This window comes from Aotus nancymaae, unplaced genomic scaffold (genome assembly GCF_030222135.1).
Source record: "Aotus nancymaae isolate 86718 unplaced genomic scaffold, 86718_ANA_hifiasm-v0.15.2.pri h1tg000053l, whole genome shotgun sequence".
Classification (NCBI taxonomy): Eukaryota; Metazoa; Chordata; class Mammalia; order Primates; family Aotidae; genus Aotus; species Aotus nancymaae.
In genome coordinates, this window is record NW_026988467.1 from 32931764 (window position 1) to 32947837 (window position 16074).

The window sequence follows — 16074 nt, forward strand, 5'->3', positions numbered from 1 at the left end:
ACGGGAGGGGACTGGGGTGGGGGCCCCTCCTCACTTGAAGCTCTTCAGAGTGATGTTGGTGGGTAGGTGGGTCTCGGGTCCTGGCTCCCACTGGCAATTGAGGCTATTGGTTGTGAGGTTCATGAGGCAGGAGAGGTTGTGGGGTACAGCTGGAGGGTCTGCGTGTAGGTGGGAAGAGTATGAGGACTTTGGGTGGGACTACTCAGAACACTCAGAAAGCTCCCTCTGGGACCAGTTGGCCGTGTTGCCTTGCCCAGGCTCGGTTCCTCTGTCATCACCTTGTTGGTCCCCGCCGTCTCCAGGCAGAGTAGCTCTGGAAGGGCAGCCCTGGGGGAAGCTAAGTTACAGGCATGCACAGGGGCAAGCATCACAGGCCCCCAGCAGCACAGTGGTGCCCCATTTCCAAGCCCCCCAACTTCAGACCCTTTGTCAGTGACAGTGCAGTGTTTGGGTTTTTATCCTGGTCCTGCCATTCATTAGCCCTGTGATCCTAAAGTTATTTAACTGCTCTGTGCCTCAGCATCCTCATCTGTAAAATGGGGGTAATGATAAAATACCCCCCCCAGTGTTATTGTGAGGGCTAAATGACTCACTCTAATGTCACTCTAAATGACTCACTCTGAAGTGCTCAGAACAGTGCCTGATATACAGGAAATGCCACGTAAGTTTTAGCAGTGGCCATTACTGATGCTTTTTTTTTTTTTTTTTTTTTTTTTGAGATGGAGTCTTGCTCTGTCAGCCAGGCTGGAGTGCTGTGGTGTGATCTCGGCTCGCCTGGCTAATTTTTTGTATTTTTAGTAGAGACAGGGTTTCTCCACATTGGCCAGGCTGGTTTCAAACTCCTGACCTCAAATGATCCATCCACCTCGGCCTCCCAAAGTGCTGGGATTACAGGCATGAGCCTCTGCACCTGGCCCATTACTGATTCTTAAACAAGAAGCTCGGTCTTTGTTTTTTCTTATGCCTCAGCTTGGCGCAGATGAAAGGAAGGTTGAAACGGGGGTGGAGGAGAAGCAGAGGACAAGCCCAGCTGGTAGAGAATGTTCTTCTTGGAGACACCCTCTGATGGCTGAGGACTTGGGCTCTGTAGAGTAGCGGTCATCACACTGGCTTTAGAGCCACACTGCCTCCATCCTATTAATATGTGACAGGCAAGTTGCTTACCCTCCTCGAATCTCAGTTCCTTGTCCGCAAAGTGGGGCTAAATAATAGTACCAACTGATACTACTGTTACCTGATATTATGCCCATAAAGTGCTTATTAGGCAAGAGCTCAATAGGTAATATTCTTTTTTTTGAGATGGAGTTTCACTCTTGTCGCCCAGGCTGGAGTGCAGTGCCGTGATCTTGACTCACTGCAACCTCTGCCTCCTGGGTTTGAGCAATTCTCCTGTCTCAGCCTCCGGAGTAGCTAGGATTATAGGTGCCCACCACCATGCCTGGCTACTTTTTTGTATTTTTAGTAGAGACGGGGTTTTGCCATGTTGGCCAAGTTGCTTACAAACTCCTGACCTCAGTTGATCCCCTTTCCTTGGCCTCCCAGAGTGCTGGGATTACAGGCATGAGTCACCGTCCCTGGCCAGTAATATTCTTATTAGTATTGGCAGGAGGGTATTGGAAGCAGAGTAGCTGGATGGCTGGAGGGACTTACAGCCTGCATGCAGCTCAACCTGGTCCAGGATCTGCACAGTGTTGCTCCAGTTCAGGCAGCAGGAGAGAAAGGCCCGAGTGTGGTTGAGGTGGGGCAGGGTGATGGTAGATTCCTGGGTCCCATCAGACAGACGCTGCTGCCTCCCACCAGGCTGAAGATCTGCTCCCAGTCTCCAAAGAATCTGTGACTCCGGGTCCAGATGGCTGCATTTCTGCATGATGATGCAGGAGGCCGTGATGGAATCCCCCAGGCGGACGATGGGGGCTGAGACACTGATGTGCCCACACCCCTCCAGACCTGAGGTGGAAGAGAATGGGCCAGGAACGACTCCTCTGCCTAGCAGAGCTGGGCTATAATCTAATCTAGGCCTTTGAACTCCTAGACTCAGGGCCCTCACCTTCCTGTCTCATCCTTCAAGACATGGGGGCTGGAAATTGAAGGACATGGACAGGGACTTTGAGACGCTATAGGGTTGAGGCAGAGATAGTAGTGTGTTGGTAAATTTATCAGCCAGCTCGACTGAGAAAAGACCCTGGTTTGTAGTGTGTGCCCCTTTCCACGGTGTGAATACTCTCACCTTAGCTGATTTCAAGCTACTGATGTGATGTCATTGATCGGGGAGTTGGGAACAGATGTGCACAGTTAGTTTTTGCAAGCCAGCACCAGCACACCACCAGATAAAGACTGATAACTCCCAGTATCTTCCCCAAGGATGGTGCAAGCAGTGATTAGAGTGATAAGAACCCATAGCTGCAGCAATCTTTTCACAAGTCAAATCTGATTCTGCTACCCCATCTCCATCGCAGCACTTCAGTGGCACATTATTGCTCTGAAAGGCAGTATGGTGTGATGGATGAGGGTGGATGTTACAACTAGACTGCCTAGATTTAAATTCGGGTTCTGTGGCTTATTACGTGACCCTGATATGTTACTGAGACTTTCTGTGCCTCGATTTTATCATCTGTAAAATAGGGATAAAAATTGTCCCCTACATTAGCGTCGCTGGAAGGATTACATGAGATAACATATGGAAGGCACTTAGAGCAGTGTCTGGCATGTGAGTACTTGCTGCCATCATTAGGATAAAGACTCAAATCCTTCACATAGCTCTTGTGGCCTGGCCCCTGCCTGACCCTCTGAGTTGCAGATTATACCGTCTCTCTGCTCTGGCCATTCTGGCTCATTCTTGCTATTCTTTGAAAACTCCATAATCTTTCTAGTCTCTGGATCTTTGGACCTGCTGGCTTTTTGTTTGGTCTCGCTGTGTTACTCAGGCTGGAGTGCAGTGGCACCATCAAAGGGCTTCCGCTGCTTCACAGGCTCAGGATTTCAGGCTGGAAGGAACTTTACAAGGTTGTTTGCTTCAAAACTCCACCTGATGCTCTGCTCTCTACAGCAGGGCTTGAGTGGCCTATTTTTGTATTTCGTATGGCCTAACAACTAAAAATCTTCCTTGTTAGGAAGGTTTTAAAAGAGTTGAAAACAAACAAGAGGGCTCACTGCACTCTTGACCTCCCATCTCAGCCTCCCGAGTAGCTGGGACTACAGGTGCATGCCACCATACCTGGCTAATTTTTTGATTTTTTTTTTGGTAGAGATGGGGTTTCACTATGTTTCCCAGGCTAATCTTGAATTTCTGTGCTCAAGCAATCCTCCTGCCTCAGCCTCCTTAAGTGCTGGGACTACAGGTGTGAGTCACTGTGCCTGACCTGCTGTTCTTTTTTTGAGGGACTCTTCTTTCTCCCTCTCACCCCTGTTTCACCTGGTTAACGCTTAGGTGTCTTCAAGAAGCCAGACCAGGCACTAACAAACTGGAGCAGGCCAAAGCCCCTGTACTTCCTCAAAGCTCTTATTATCCTTCATAATTATAGAGTCTTATGATTATTTACTTATCTATCACTCCAGCTAGATTACAAATTCTGTGAGGCCAGCAGACCTTGGCTGTTTGCTGATTACTGTATTCCCAGTGCCTGGTACAGAGTATCACCTTGGTGAAAATTTTTTTGATAAATAAATAAATAAACATGCAATTTGCCCATAATGTTTTCTCTCCTCTCTCTGGTGTTCTTAGGCCTGTTTTATTGGTGGGGATGCTAAGGCCCTAAGAGGAGAAGCAGTTTGCCCAGGGTCACAGAGCAAGTTCATGATTCTCAACGAAGGGCTTCCGCTGCTTCACAGGCTCAGGAATTCAGGCTAGAAGGAACTTTACAAGGTTATTGCTTCAAAATTCCACCTGATGCTCTGCCCTCTACAGCAGGACTTGAATGGCTTATTTTTGTATGGTCTAACAACTATGAATCTGCCTTACATTTTTAAAGTGTTCAAAACAAACAAAACAAAAACCAAATAAAAACATGCAACAGGGCTGGGTGTGGTGGCTCATGCCTGTAATCCCAGAACTTTGGGAGGCCGAGGTGGGTGGATCACCTGAGGTCAGGGGTTTGAGACCAGCCTGGCCAACATGGTGAAACCCCATCTCTACTAAAAATACAAAAATTAGCCAGGCATAGTGGCAAGCGCCTGTAATCCCAGCTATTCGTGAGGCTGAGGCAGGAGAATTGCTTGAACCTGGGAGGTGGAGTTTGCAGTGAGCCAAGATCAACCACCACTGCACTCCAGCCTGGGCGACAGAGAGAGACTCCATCTCAAAAAACATGGTGGGTCACACCTGTAATCCCCACACTTTGGGAGGTCAGGACGGGCGGATTGCTGGAACCCAGGAGTTTGAAACCAGCCTGGGCAACATGGCAAAACTACATCTACAAGAAAATTAGCTGAGTGTGGTGGCATGCCCCGAACTACCTTGGACGCTGAGGTGGGAGGATGGCTTGAGCCCAGGAAGTTGAGGCTTCAGTAAGCTGTGATTGTGCTACTGCATTCCAGCCTGGGCGACAGAGGGAGACCCTGTCTCAAAAACAACCAACCAACTAACCAGACAAACGTGGAACAGAGACAGTATGTGGCCGGCAAAGCCTAAACATTACTGCCAGACAAAGTTTGTCAACTCCTGCTACGTAGCATCTCTGTGAATCCTGGCCTCAGCTTGCACACCCCTGGGGATGGGAAGTTCTCTACCTCTCAAGACAGAGTTTCCATGGTTGGAAACCAAGCTCTGCCTGGACTTCTGTATTTCAGGATGAAACCTGTCCCCTTGTCGCTTCCATCCTGATCCCTTTGCTGTCCACCAAGGCTGCATAGGACCCATAGTTTCCTTCTGACAGCTTGGTAGAGATTTGCGGACAAGATCTGTGTCCCACTGGCCTTTTCCAGGCTGACCAGCCCAGATCATCTCACCATTCCTCTTGGGTGTGGTTTGCCTATGGAAGTCTGGGTGGGAGATCAGCTACCCCACGTCTGCGGCTCAGTCTTGAGTCTTTTGGGATTCTCTGGGAATCCCAGGAGGCTTGTGGCAGTGCAAGGAAATGATTCTCAATATCTCTTCTTGTAACTCCCCCTCCCCACTGCACCCCTATCCTTGGCCATACTCACTTCTGGAGAGCAGCAGGATGATCAGGGCAGCCCAAGTCAGGCTGAAGTTTCCCAGCCTTGCCATAGCGCCAACTTGATGTTCACCTGGAGGCAGGAGGGTTGTTTAAGACCATGGGCTTTGGAGTCAGAGCTGACCTTAATCCTTGTCTGCTATTGTTCAGCTTGACTAGGTTGCTTGACCTCTCTGAGCCTTAGTTTCTTTGAAAAATGGAAGTAACAGCATTCTGTACTGCATGGGACTTTGGGAGGAAGACACAAAATGATGCAAGTCAAGAGCTTTGCACAGTGCCTGGAACATAGGAAATGACTGACAGCCACTGTTATTATACTTGCCTTCCAGGAAAGAGCAGGGAAAGGAGCAGTGAGGAACAGCATTCTTCCCCTTTCCTGGCTATCTAAGTTGGGCTCCCCGCAGAGAGCAGAACCTGAGATGAGGAATTGCATGCTGGTAGTTTATTTTGAGAAGATCCAAGCAGCAGATAAGAGACTAGGGAGAATGAAACAGGGAAGGAGAGAAAGCCAATGCAAGGTTACGTCATCATGTTGGTCACCTCTTTGGACGACTGGGGCTCTAGCCTGCTGGAACCTTCTGAAGAGCCATGTAGGCACTTCTCAGAACTGTCCACCCAAGGGTCAATTTATCCCTTGGATGGGAAGATTTACCCACTGACTCCTGCCCCTCATTGGTCAAGGGATGCCTCTTAGGTGTTCACTCCCTGGCACATCCAGGTTGGGCATGCATGAGTACTAGGCAGGTTCTCCTGGGGAAGCCATGCCGGTGTTGTGAGGGATGCTCCCTGGAAGAAAGGGAGAACGCTATGGAGCGGCTGAGGCAAGGGGCTGTCAGATTACACCGGCAGGAAGCTGGCTGCCTCAGCCATGTGGGCTGAGGATACAAAGTAGGGCACCGAGGGGTTCAGTATGCCCCCCGATTCTGGGCACAGACCTCTGGCGGCCCTCTGAGGTCGGGCATCATGTGGTCATGGCCATAGCGCCTGGATAGAGGGTGCCTTGGCTCCAGTCTTAGCAAGTATGCTGAAGTTTCTCCCACTCGGGTGAGTGCCCAGCCTAATCTTCACCCTGCTCCCGTTGGGGTCTTGGGGCCCACACCTGATCCTCCAGCACGAGTTGGTGCTGCTGGTGGCAGATCAGTGGGAATCGCTGGCCAGCCTGCATGTATGTATATGCACATATATATGCAGGTGGTGTCCCAGCAGATCACTTGTGCTCAGCAGGGAGAAAGGCAGGAGAATCTTTTCCTCTCCCTCACAGACAGAGGTGTGGATAAGAATTGTCCAGATACCCAAGGCTGTTCCTGCTCACAGGGGCCTTATCCAGACCCCCAGTCTATCCATATATATTGCAGTATCAGAACACCCAGGGACACTAGCCTGTAAGTCTCCTTTGTGCAAATCAGAAAGAAAGCACCCCTTCCTCGGGACAGATGCAGCACCACACTAGGACCTGGCAACTAGGGCACAGCCTGGATTTCGGCTCCAGTTACTCCTCAGTTTTGTGCAGTGAGAAACCTGCACAACTATCCCAAGCATCTGTACGCGTCGATGGTTGGTACCCTTCTTACTACAGCACACCAGTTAGATTATCCCCCTTAACAGTGGTTGGGGAAGATTTAGCCTCCAAGCCCAATATTTTGGGACACTGGTTTTCATCTCCATGTGCTTTAGATCATATTCCAGCTTTGTTGCCCTAGCCAGGGTCAGCTTCAGGCCCAGCCTATGCCCCGTGCAGTACCACCTTATCTGCCTTCACTGGCTCCTGTCCAGAGCAGACAATCTAGCCCCAAGAGGCCCCGGCCTCCTCCCGCTGGGTGCTGGGTGATGGCCTGCTTGGCCTCAGTACCTGGTCCGTCACTGCAGCCCTGGGCACCCCCCACCTTGGTTGAGAGGGCCTGGGGCCTGTTGGAGCATCGTCTCACTCTCTCGGGGCTGATATGCAGAGAGGTTTGGATCCCAGCTCAGATTCAGGTCACCTGACTTGATCTCCGGCTCCACCACTTACTTGTGACCTTGGACAAGTTCCTTCACCTTTCCGAGCCGAGCCTCAGTTTCCCCATCTGTGGAAAATAAATAACATTAGCACTCACGCCTCAGGGTTGTTGTGAGGATGAAATGAGATGATTATGGTAAAGGCACTTAGCACTGTGCCTGGCATGGAATTGGCACTCAGCAACTGTAGGTTATTTTCACGAGCCACAAAGTGGGTCATCAGCTCACGGAATCCAGCACAGTTCAGTTCTCCCCTCACCCCTGCCTCCCTCACAGCCTGCGTGGCCACACCTCCCCGGACTGCCACATTGATTTTATCTGTGCCACACTGCACAGTTCCAAAACCCCCTTTCTGGATCCCCTCCTCCTAGCTCCTTGGTCCGCTGGCCCTCCTGTCACTGTGGCCTTCTCCGCCGCCGGGCTTTGTAGGAGCTCGTTTCAAGGCTGCTGCCCAGCACACCTCCATGCCTCCTGGGCCGGCTGCCCAGCACACCTCCATGCCTCCTGGGCCGGCTGCCCAGCACACCTCCATGCCTCCTGGGCCGGCTGCCCAGCACACCTCCATGCCTCCTGGGCCGGCTGCCCTTGCACCCCCTCTTGCTCTTTCTCCCTCCATCACACTCAACCTTCTCACCTCACACTCTCTTCCCCAGTTCACACCCCTTGCTCCCTTGCTGTTTTTACTCTCACCTCGAGATTCTTTCTGTGGGAAGGGTGGGGAGGGAGGAGGGGGCTGGGAATAAACAGAGGGAGAGGCCTTTCCAGTTGTGCTGCAGATAAAAAAAAGAAGAGAAGGCCACAAAGAATAACAGAGCAAGGCGGTGACTGAAATCCACACAGACCAAAATGACAGAGACCCACCGAGAGGAAGATTGAGGCTGGAGATGTCGAGCGACAAAGAAAAAGGGCCCAAGAGACAAGTATGCCGACTCAGAGAGCAGGGGGCACTCAGTGGCCTGGAGCCCGGGAAGCAGTCTGTTACCAAGAGTTTAAGATTCAAGGGATAGCAGGAAATATGTGAGATAGAGAAACTCAGAGAGACAGCAAGCCAGAGAGAAGCTGAGGAGGAAATAGGGGAACAGAGAGTGAAATAGACAGAGGCCCAGATGGAGCTGGAACTCACAGACACACAGGTTCTGAGAGACAGAGGCATGGTGGGGGGAGAACCATTTTGTCTGTCGCCAGCCTAGCTCAGTGTCCCCAAGGAGAAACTTGGCTGTGAGTGACTTCCCTGGTGCAATACCCCAAAAAGTAGGGGCATCCTGTGAAAAGAGAGTCAGTGTCCAGGGCTGCAGTTTCCAAAGGAGGAATCCCTGGCCCCAGACCTAGGACCCCGGACATGAACACTTGGCGGAGCTGTGGGGAGTGGCCCCAGGATTCCAGCTGTCCATCAAGCCCAAGGCTCAGCCCCTCTCTAGGGATCCCCTACTCACATTGGAGCCTCTGGTCCAGCACCCGCTTGGCCTCCCTGGTCTCTCTTCACTTCGTCAAGAGAAGTTCCTGAAACCAGCTGCAGTCCAGCTTCTCTCCCCAAGCTCTGTCGTTAATGGCTTGGCTTCTGACAGGCCCAGGGGCTGGGGATTGCAACACCTTCCGAGCCTCTCTCCTACCCTCCCTTGCGCCTTCGAGGGCACAGGCAGCCCCTTCCTCCCAGGAAGGAGCCTGCGAGGGAAGCTGCTGAGGCCCGGGCAGTCTTCCTGCCTTGGGGGTCTTAAAGGGCTGGGGAATGTGGCAACAATGTCCCCCTCCCCTGCCTCCGGATTTCCTGAGCTCAAAGCTTTGAGGTTGGGGAGGGCCCAGGCTCCCACCTGGCTGGGTGCCATCCCCATGCCCCCAGCCCTCGGGGAGCATCACTTGTAGGCAGACCTTGGCTGGAAGCCTCACCCGGCCCCAAGCCTCTTCTCAGCTCTAGCCTTGGGGCCCACGTCTTCACAGTACTCAGAAGGGTTCTTCCAGGTTCCAGGGAATTTTATAACCCAAAACTTACTGCTCCCGTCTTCATTACATATCTCTGCATTGCCCATAGACCAGATGGATGGAGAAACAGGAGCTCTAGAGGCAAGACAGGAGGATGTCTTGTGGGGGGGGGCATGGGGTCTTCCTATGTTCACTAAAAATTACTAATGTTTACCCACAGTCGTTCTGCAACACTGAATATTTTGTAATTGGGTGAAATAGACTATATTTTATGTCTTTTATTGTCTGTATTTATGATTCCCCAGCAACTACAAATAATTTTCTTTGCATTTTCTGAGAAAGGTTCAAACTGCCCATAGTTTATTGGATTCATAACCCAATAAAGGTGAGGTACAGCCAACAGGCTGTCCTTAACATAGGATCCTTTCTAGGCGTCTCGGCGTGGTGTGATGCTGCAGACCAGGGCTGCAGTTCTATTTCCAGGTCAAATGACCCGACTGCCTGCTGCAGCCCTCCCAAGAAATCCCACAGGCTCCACTCGCTCAGTGAATCCCGGGGACTCTCTTCTTTCAAAATAGAACCAGAATCCTGGGTATTCACTGTAAAGTTCAACTTGGCACTACGTGTGAATATTTTTATGATAATATATTGGAAAATATAAATATCACTTAAACCAATGCCAGCCAGCCCCAAACTACCCTCATCTCTTGTCTAGGTCGTCGAAATAGCCCCCTCCCTGCTCTCCTGCTTCTATTCATCCTTGTTCTCCCACCTGCCTGTAGCTCCTTCAACAGCCAGTGCATTACCAGTTAAACAGAAGTCTGATCAGGTCATCCTTGTGCCAAACTTTCCAATGGCTCCTGTCTCATTCAGAGTCAAAGTCAAAGCCCTTCCAATGATCTACAAAGCCCTACGCAACCTGGTACCCGCGTTATGTCCTGGATCCCTCTCCTGTTACTCTCCCGCTGGCTGCCTCGCTCCAGGCACTCTGTGTTCTTTGCTTCTTGAACTTGTTACGCCATCTCTTGCCTCAGGCCCTTTGCACTTGCTGTTTTATTTGCCTGGACTCTTCCCCACGACCCTGCAAATAGCTACGTGGGTCCGTCCCTCCCCTTCTTCAGGTCTTTGCTAAAATGTCACCTTCTCACTGAGGCCTTCTCTGAGCACCCTTTTCAAAATTTGCAAGCCCCTTCCCTCCCATTCCCTCTCTCTCTCCCCTATGTTGCTTTTCAATTCCCACTAGAAGTTCCATGAGGACAACAGTTTTGGTCTGTTTTGTTCCAAACTTTATCTCCAGTGTCTGTAACACTGCCTGTCACACAGTAAGGCCTCCATATGTGTTTGTTGAATGAATGATCAACTGGATGACTCTTCCCCCCTTCACCAAACGTGTCTCCGATTCCCGCGTACCTCATCATGGTGAATTAACCACCATCCCCTCCTCTCCCTAGTCACGCAGCTCAGGGACTCTGGAGTCATTCCTTACAACACCTTCTCCACATTCCCCTGTCCAATCAGTTCTTTTTTTATGAGACAGAGTCTCGGTCTGTCACCCAGCCTGGAGTGCAATGGCATGATCTTGGCTCACTGCAACCTCCGCCTCCCAGGTTCAAGTGATTCTCATGCTTCAGCCTCCCAAGTAGCTGGAACTACAAGTGCGTGCCACCATGCCTGGCTAATTTTTGTATTTTTAGTAGAGAAGGGGTTTCACCATGTTGGCCAGGCTGGCCTTGAACTCTGGACCTCAAGTGATCCGCTCACCTCAGCCTCCCAAAGTGCTGGTTTGACAGGCGTGAGCCACCACACCTGGCCTTCCAGTCAGGTTTTGTTGTTGTTGTTGTTTTTGAGATGAAGTCTCACTCTGCCACCCAGGCTGGAGTGCAGTGGCGCAATCTTGGCTCACTGCCACCTCTGCCTCCCGGGTTCAAGTGATTCTTCTGCCTCAGCCTCCTGAGTAGCTGGGATTACAGGTGCGTGCCACCACGCTCGGCTAATTTTTGTATTTTTTGTAGAGATGGGGGTTCGCCATGTTAGTCAGGCTGGTCTTGAACTCCTGGCCTCAAGTGATGTGCCTTCCTCGGCCTCCCAAAGTGTTAGGATTACAGGCGTGAGCCACCGCGCCCGGCCCCAGTCAGTTCTTAATGAAGGAGAATGGGCCTTTTGTTCATCGTTCAGAGAATGTGCTCCTGGAGCACCCTGGTCTCCCTCTCCTGCCTCACCGGCCCGTGCTTCCCCAGATGCAGCTGTCATGCTCCAGTCATTCCAAATTCACTAGGGTTTCCCTGCCTGCCCCAGGCTCTGGAACAACCCTGTGCCTTTCCTCTGCAGAGTGCCTGTCACCTCCCCCTGGGCCGAGTTCTGTTCCTGACCCAGTTCAAGCATCCAGCCTGAGCTCAGCATCCCTCTGGGCTTCCACACCTTAGTGAAGCTGAATCAGGGGCCCTCCTCTCATTCAACTTTGTAATACTGCAGTAGGCTATTGGCCGCCTGTCTCCACCATTAGACTGTGAACTCTCTAAGGGCAGAAACCACATTCTTACCTCTGCCTCTTCAGCCTCAGTACAGTGCTGGATACACAGAGGATACTCATTGCATATCTATTGGGCTGAAGAACCTTGGAGATGGTGTTTACCTTTTCCAAGCCTTGTTTCCTAATCTGTCACGGTGAGAATAACTCCTCCCCGGGGTTTTGTGATAATTAAATGAGCTATCAGAAATACAATGCCTAGCATGGTAACCAGTGCATAGTAGGTGTTCAATAAAGTTGCTTTCCTTTTATTCTCCCCTCTGGATCATTCAGTATTTAGGAGTGAGGTTCTACTGATCTCCTTTGTGCTCCATTCTCTGTTGAGGACCCACACCAGGAAATGGAGCTGCAGCAGCTGAAATAAAAGTAGATTTAAGGAAATGAAAGTTAGATTTAAGGAAGAGCTTTCTTTAGAGTGTACTGAGGTTAAGAGGGTGAGCTGAGGAGTCAGGCTGCTTGGCTTTGCCACTTGCTACCTGTGTGGCTCCAAACAAGTGTTTAATCTCTTTGAGCCTCGGTTTCGTCATCTGTAAAATAGGGCTAAAAGTATTGGCTTCATAGGATTCTTGAGAGAAATCAGTGATCGTAAGGCTTGTGGAACAGAGCCAGGCATAGTAAATGCTTAATAAGGGTTTACTATGGTGCATTGAGAAGCAGGAGACAGACACGGAGTCATCCCCTCCACCCACACCCAGTGTCTGTTGTGTGGATACTTCCTCCTCCAGCTGTCCTGCCTCCCGCCCCGCCTCCATCAGACAAGGCCTCTCTGAGTTGGAAACCCCCAGTAAGGGAGTCCTGGTAGGGAACCCTATTCTCATCAGCCTAGCTACTGAGGCCTGGGTTATTTCTGTCTCTGTTACTCCCTGTGATGTGTGGGGCTTCTGGGTAGGTCAAGGAGCAGCTCGCTCCAGAGGGGCCGGGGTGGGGGCCAGGTGGGTGAGCTGGGGTGAGTGTCCAGAGGTGGAGGCTGTGGTGCTCAGCTGCCAGGGCCGGGGTTGGCTGGAATACAACAGGCTGCTACGATTGTGCAAACAGGTCATTGTGCAAACGCGCCCCTGTGTGTGACCCGGATTGTGCAAACAGGTGTTTACTGGAGGTTGCCCCGCTTGGGCAGCCTGCTTACAAAAGCCCTTGAGCTGTTGACTTAGAGAGATTCTGGACACTCCTTCTTCCCTGAACCCAGCCTGAACTTTCTGCCTCCTGGCCTTTGCTCAGGCTGTCCCCTCCGCCTCGAGTGCCCTCCCTCGCCTCCACCTCAACTTGTTGAAACTCAACTTATTCTTCAAGGTTCAGAGAAAATGCCACTAAGTCTTTTTTCTTTTTTTGAGATGAAGTTTTGCTCTTCTTTCCCAGGCTGGAGTGCAGTGGTGCAGTCTCCGCTCACTGCAATCTCCTCCTCCCAGGCTCAAGCGGTTCTCCTGTCTCAGCCTCCCAAGTGGCTGGGATTACAGGTGCATGCTACCACACCTGGCTAATTTTAGTATTTTTAGTAGAGATGGGGTTTCACCATGTTGGCCAGGCTGGTCTCGAACTCCTGACCTCAGGCCACCCACCAGCCTTAGTCTCCCAAAGTGCTTGGATTGTAGGCATGAGTCACCGCACCCAGCCACGAAGTCTTTTTTCATAAGCTTTCCCCTCATTTGTAGTGTGTCCTGTGATGTCCCTTTAGTGTCCTGATCGTGTTTTACCTTATGGAACTTTACAGATTTGCAAGTTCAAGGATCTTTCCTTATTCACCTCTAAAAGGTTGAGAAACTGAGGTCCAGAGAGGGAAGGTGACCTGCCCATGTCCCACGGCCATTTTGAGGCCAAGCTGGGCTCTCAATCAGGCCTCTGCATTTTCTGCCACACTCACCACCCCTCTTTCAGGCCCCATCCACCTCTGACCTTGGACCTTTGCTCTCACCCCTGGGTTGAGGTGGGAACTGGAGGGGTGGGTGGTACTTATATGGAGGATGGAGGTATGCTGGGCAGAGAACTAAGACATGGAGGCTGGAATGGGTGCCATAACAGAGGTAGAAGGTGACCCAGGCCTGGGAATGGCTGTGGTGGGGAGGGAAGGCCTGCATTCTAGACCCACAGATGACATTGATGCTGCGTGAGCCTGAGCAGCACCTCATAGTCCTGCCTCTCAGACCCCTAACTCCCCTGGAAGCTCCACACACACCCCAAACTAAACACGCCTCCCAGCTGAGCTCCTCTGTGTTTTCTCCTGAAAACCTGCTTTTCTGTCCTGGTGGATCCAGAAACTTGAACTGCTCCTGAACACCTCCCCGTCACTTATCCCTAACATCTGGTCTGTTGCTCCTTCCCGTGGGTTCTGCCCCTTCTCTCCCACCTTACGGCCCCTGCAGGAAGCCAGGCCACCATAGTCGTCTCCTTGCATGGCATCTCAGCTTTCTCCTGGCCCCCCTGCCTTCATTCCTGGGATACCACCCTTGCTATACTTAGAAGGAGCACTTCTTCCCAACTGCAAATTCCAGTATGTCACCACCCAGCTGAAGATTGGCTGTGTGCCGTGGGTCACGCCTCTAATCCCAGCACTTTGGGAGGCCAAGGTGGGCGGATCAGCTGAAGTCAGGAGTTTGAGACCAGCTTGGCCAACATGGTGAAATCCCATCTCATTAAAAATACAAAAATTAGCTGAGTGTGGCGGTGGGCACCTGTAATCTCAGCTACTCGGGAGGCTGAGGCAGGAGAATTGCTTGAACCTGGGAGGTGGAGGTTGCAGTGAGCTGAGACTGCACCACTGCACTCCAGCCTGGGTGATAAGAGCAAAACTCCGTCTCAAAAAAAAAAAGAAAATCATCAATCCATTGGTTCCTCACTGTCCATGGGATAAAGTTCTAAGTCTTCCTCATGTCCTTTGAGGCCCTTCAAAACCAGACCCTGAATCCCTCTTCACCCTGGAGCCTCATCTCTCTCTCTCTTTTTGGTCCAGGTCCTAATCCCTGGAACCTATGAATATGTCACCTTACATGTCAAAAGAACTTTGAAAATGTAATTAAGCTTAGGGATGTTGGGATGAGGAGATTATCTTGGATTATCTGGGTAGATCCAACATAATCTCCTGATACTCATCTCTTGATACTCCCTTTCCCAATCTCCTCTTCCCCGTTTTTTTTTTTGAGATGGAGTCTCACTATGTAGCCAAGGCTGGAGTGCAGTGGCGCAGTCTCGGCTCACTGCAACCTCCACATCCCAGGTTCAAGCAATTCTTCTGCTTCAGCCTCCCAAGTAGCTGGAGTTACAGGCGCACACCACCACAGCTGACTAATTTTTGTATTTTTAGTAGAGACGGGGTTTCACCATGTTGGTTAGGCTGGTCTTGAACTCCTGACCTCATGATCTGCCCGTCTCGGCCTCCCAAAGTGCTGGGATTACAGGCCTGAGCCACCACGCCCAGTTTCTTTTCTTTTTAAGACGGAGTCTCGATGCGGCACCCAGGCTGGAGTGCAATGGCTCGATCTCAGCTCATTGCAACCTCTGCCTCCCCAGTTCAAGCAATTCTCCTGCCTCAATTGCTGAGATTACAGGTGTCCATTACCATGGCTGGTTAAATTTTGTATTTTTAGTAGATACAGGGTTTCACCATATTGGCCAGGCTGGTCTTGAACTCCTGACCTCAGGTGATTCACTCGCCTCGGCCTCCCAAAGTGCTGGGATTACGGGCTTGAGCCACTGTGCCCGGCCCTCTTCCTCTTCATGAGCCTGATGCTTCAACCATTCCACCTACCATCATCATCTTATCATGTGCTGCCTTTTTCACGGCTCCAGGCCTTTTCCTGTAGTTTCCCTCTGCTTGGAAATGCCCTTCCCTTATTTCTATGTCTGAAGAAATCTCTTTCATCCCTCAAAATCCAGCTGGCATGTCACCTCTTCTGTGAAGCCTTCCCAGATTTCCCAGGCTGCATTAGGTGTTGCTTACCTGGGCTCCCAGATGCTCTGTGAAGTCTGGGATGGATCTGTAACCTCAATACGCAGCATGGGGCCTGGCATGGAGGAGATGTCGGTGAAAGGTTGCTGTACAGCTTGGATGTTGGACCTGGGTTTTCAGGCCTTTGGGGCCCCTGTGGCTCTTCAGTTACCTACTGAGCGGTCTGGAGGAGTGTCTTCCAACACGTGGCAGCTAAGTCTCTTCCCTGGTGCTCAGCTGAGCAGGATTTTCTGCCTTTGATTGGTGCCCCAAATAAGAAATGAATTAATTAGGACATAATTGATGCTGAATGCTGGTGGGCAAAACACCCCAGGCTCTCTCCCCAGGCTGCAGAGAGGCTGGGATGACTGCCCAGATGCTCTCTTGGGGCCTGCCTCTGGGGAAGGAAACAGAATTCTAGCTTTGAGTGGGCAGAAGGGAAGACTTCCCCTCCCTCTTATCCCCTGCTTGTGGTCTTCTGACCAGGAGGGCCTTATCTGTGCTGTCTGGTCCCGGCCTGCCATGGTATGGCTGGGGAGGGGCATGGTCTTTCTTCATGTTTCCAACTT

General features: G+C 51.2%; 1 protein-coding gene across 7 annotated transcripts in view; it reads right to left on the reverse strand.

Moving 5' to 3' along the window:
• CSF3R (colony stimulating factor 3 receptor) overlaps positions 1 to 16074 on the reverse strand; it is an 87939-nt gene that overhangs the window by 7904 nt on the left and 63961 nt on the right. Inside the window, exons 1-6 of one of the 7 annotated variants that reach the window (XM_012439378.3) lie at positions 8007 to 8171; positions 7836 to 7915; positions 7000 to 7213; positions 5140 to 5223; positions 1651 to 1947; positions 35 to 158 (exon numbers count right to left, since the gene is read on the reverse strand). In XM_012439378.3, the coding sequence (XP_012294801.3) occupies positions 35 to 158; positions 1651 to 1947; positions 5140 to 5203 (485 nt within the window). In that variant the 5' untranslated portion in view covers positions 5204 to 5223; positions 7000 to 7213; positions 7836 to 7915; positions 8007 to 8171. Of the gene's footprint in view, positions 1 to 34; positions 159 to 1650; positions 3163 to 5139; positions 5224 to 5472; positions 6980 to 6999; positions 7214 to 7835; positions 8172 to 8578; positions 8807 to 16074 lie in introns of those variants that run through there. The other 6 variants (XM_012439386.3, XM_012439347.3, XM_064363687.1 and 3 more) reach the window with 6 other exon arrangements.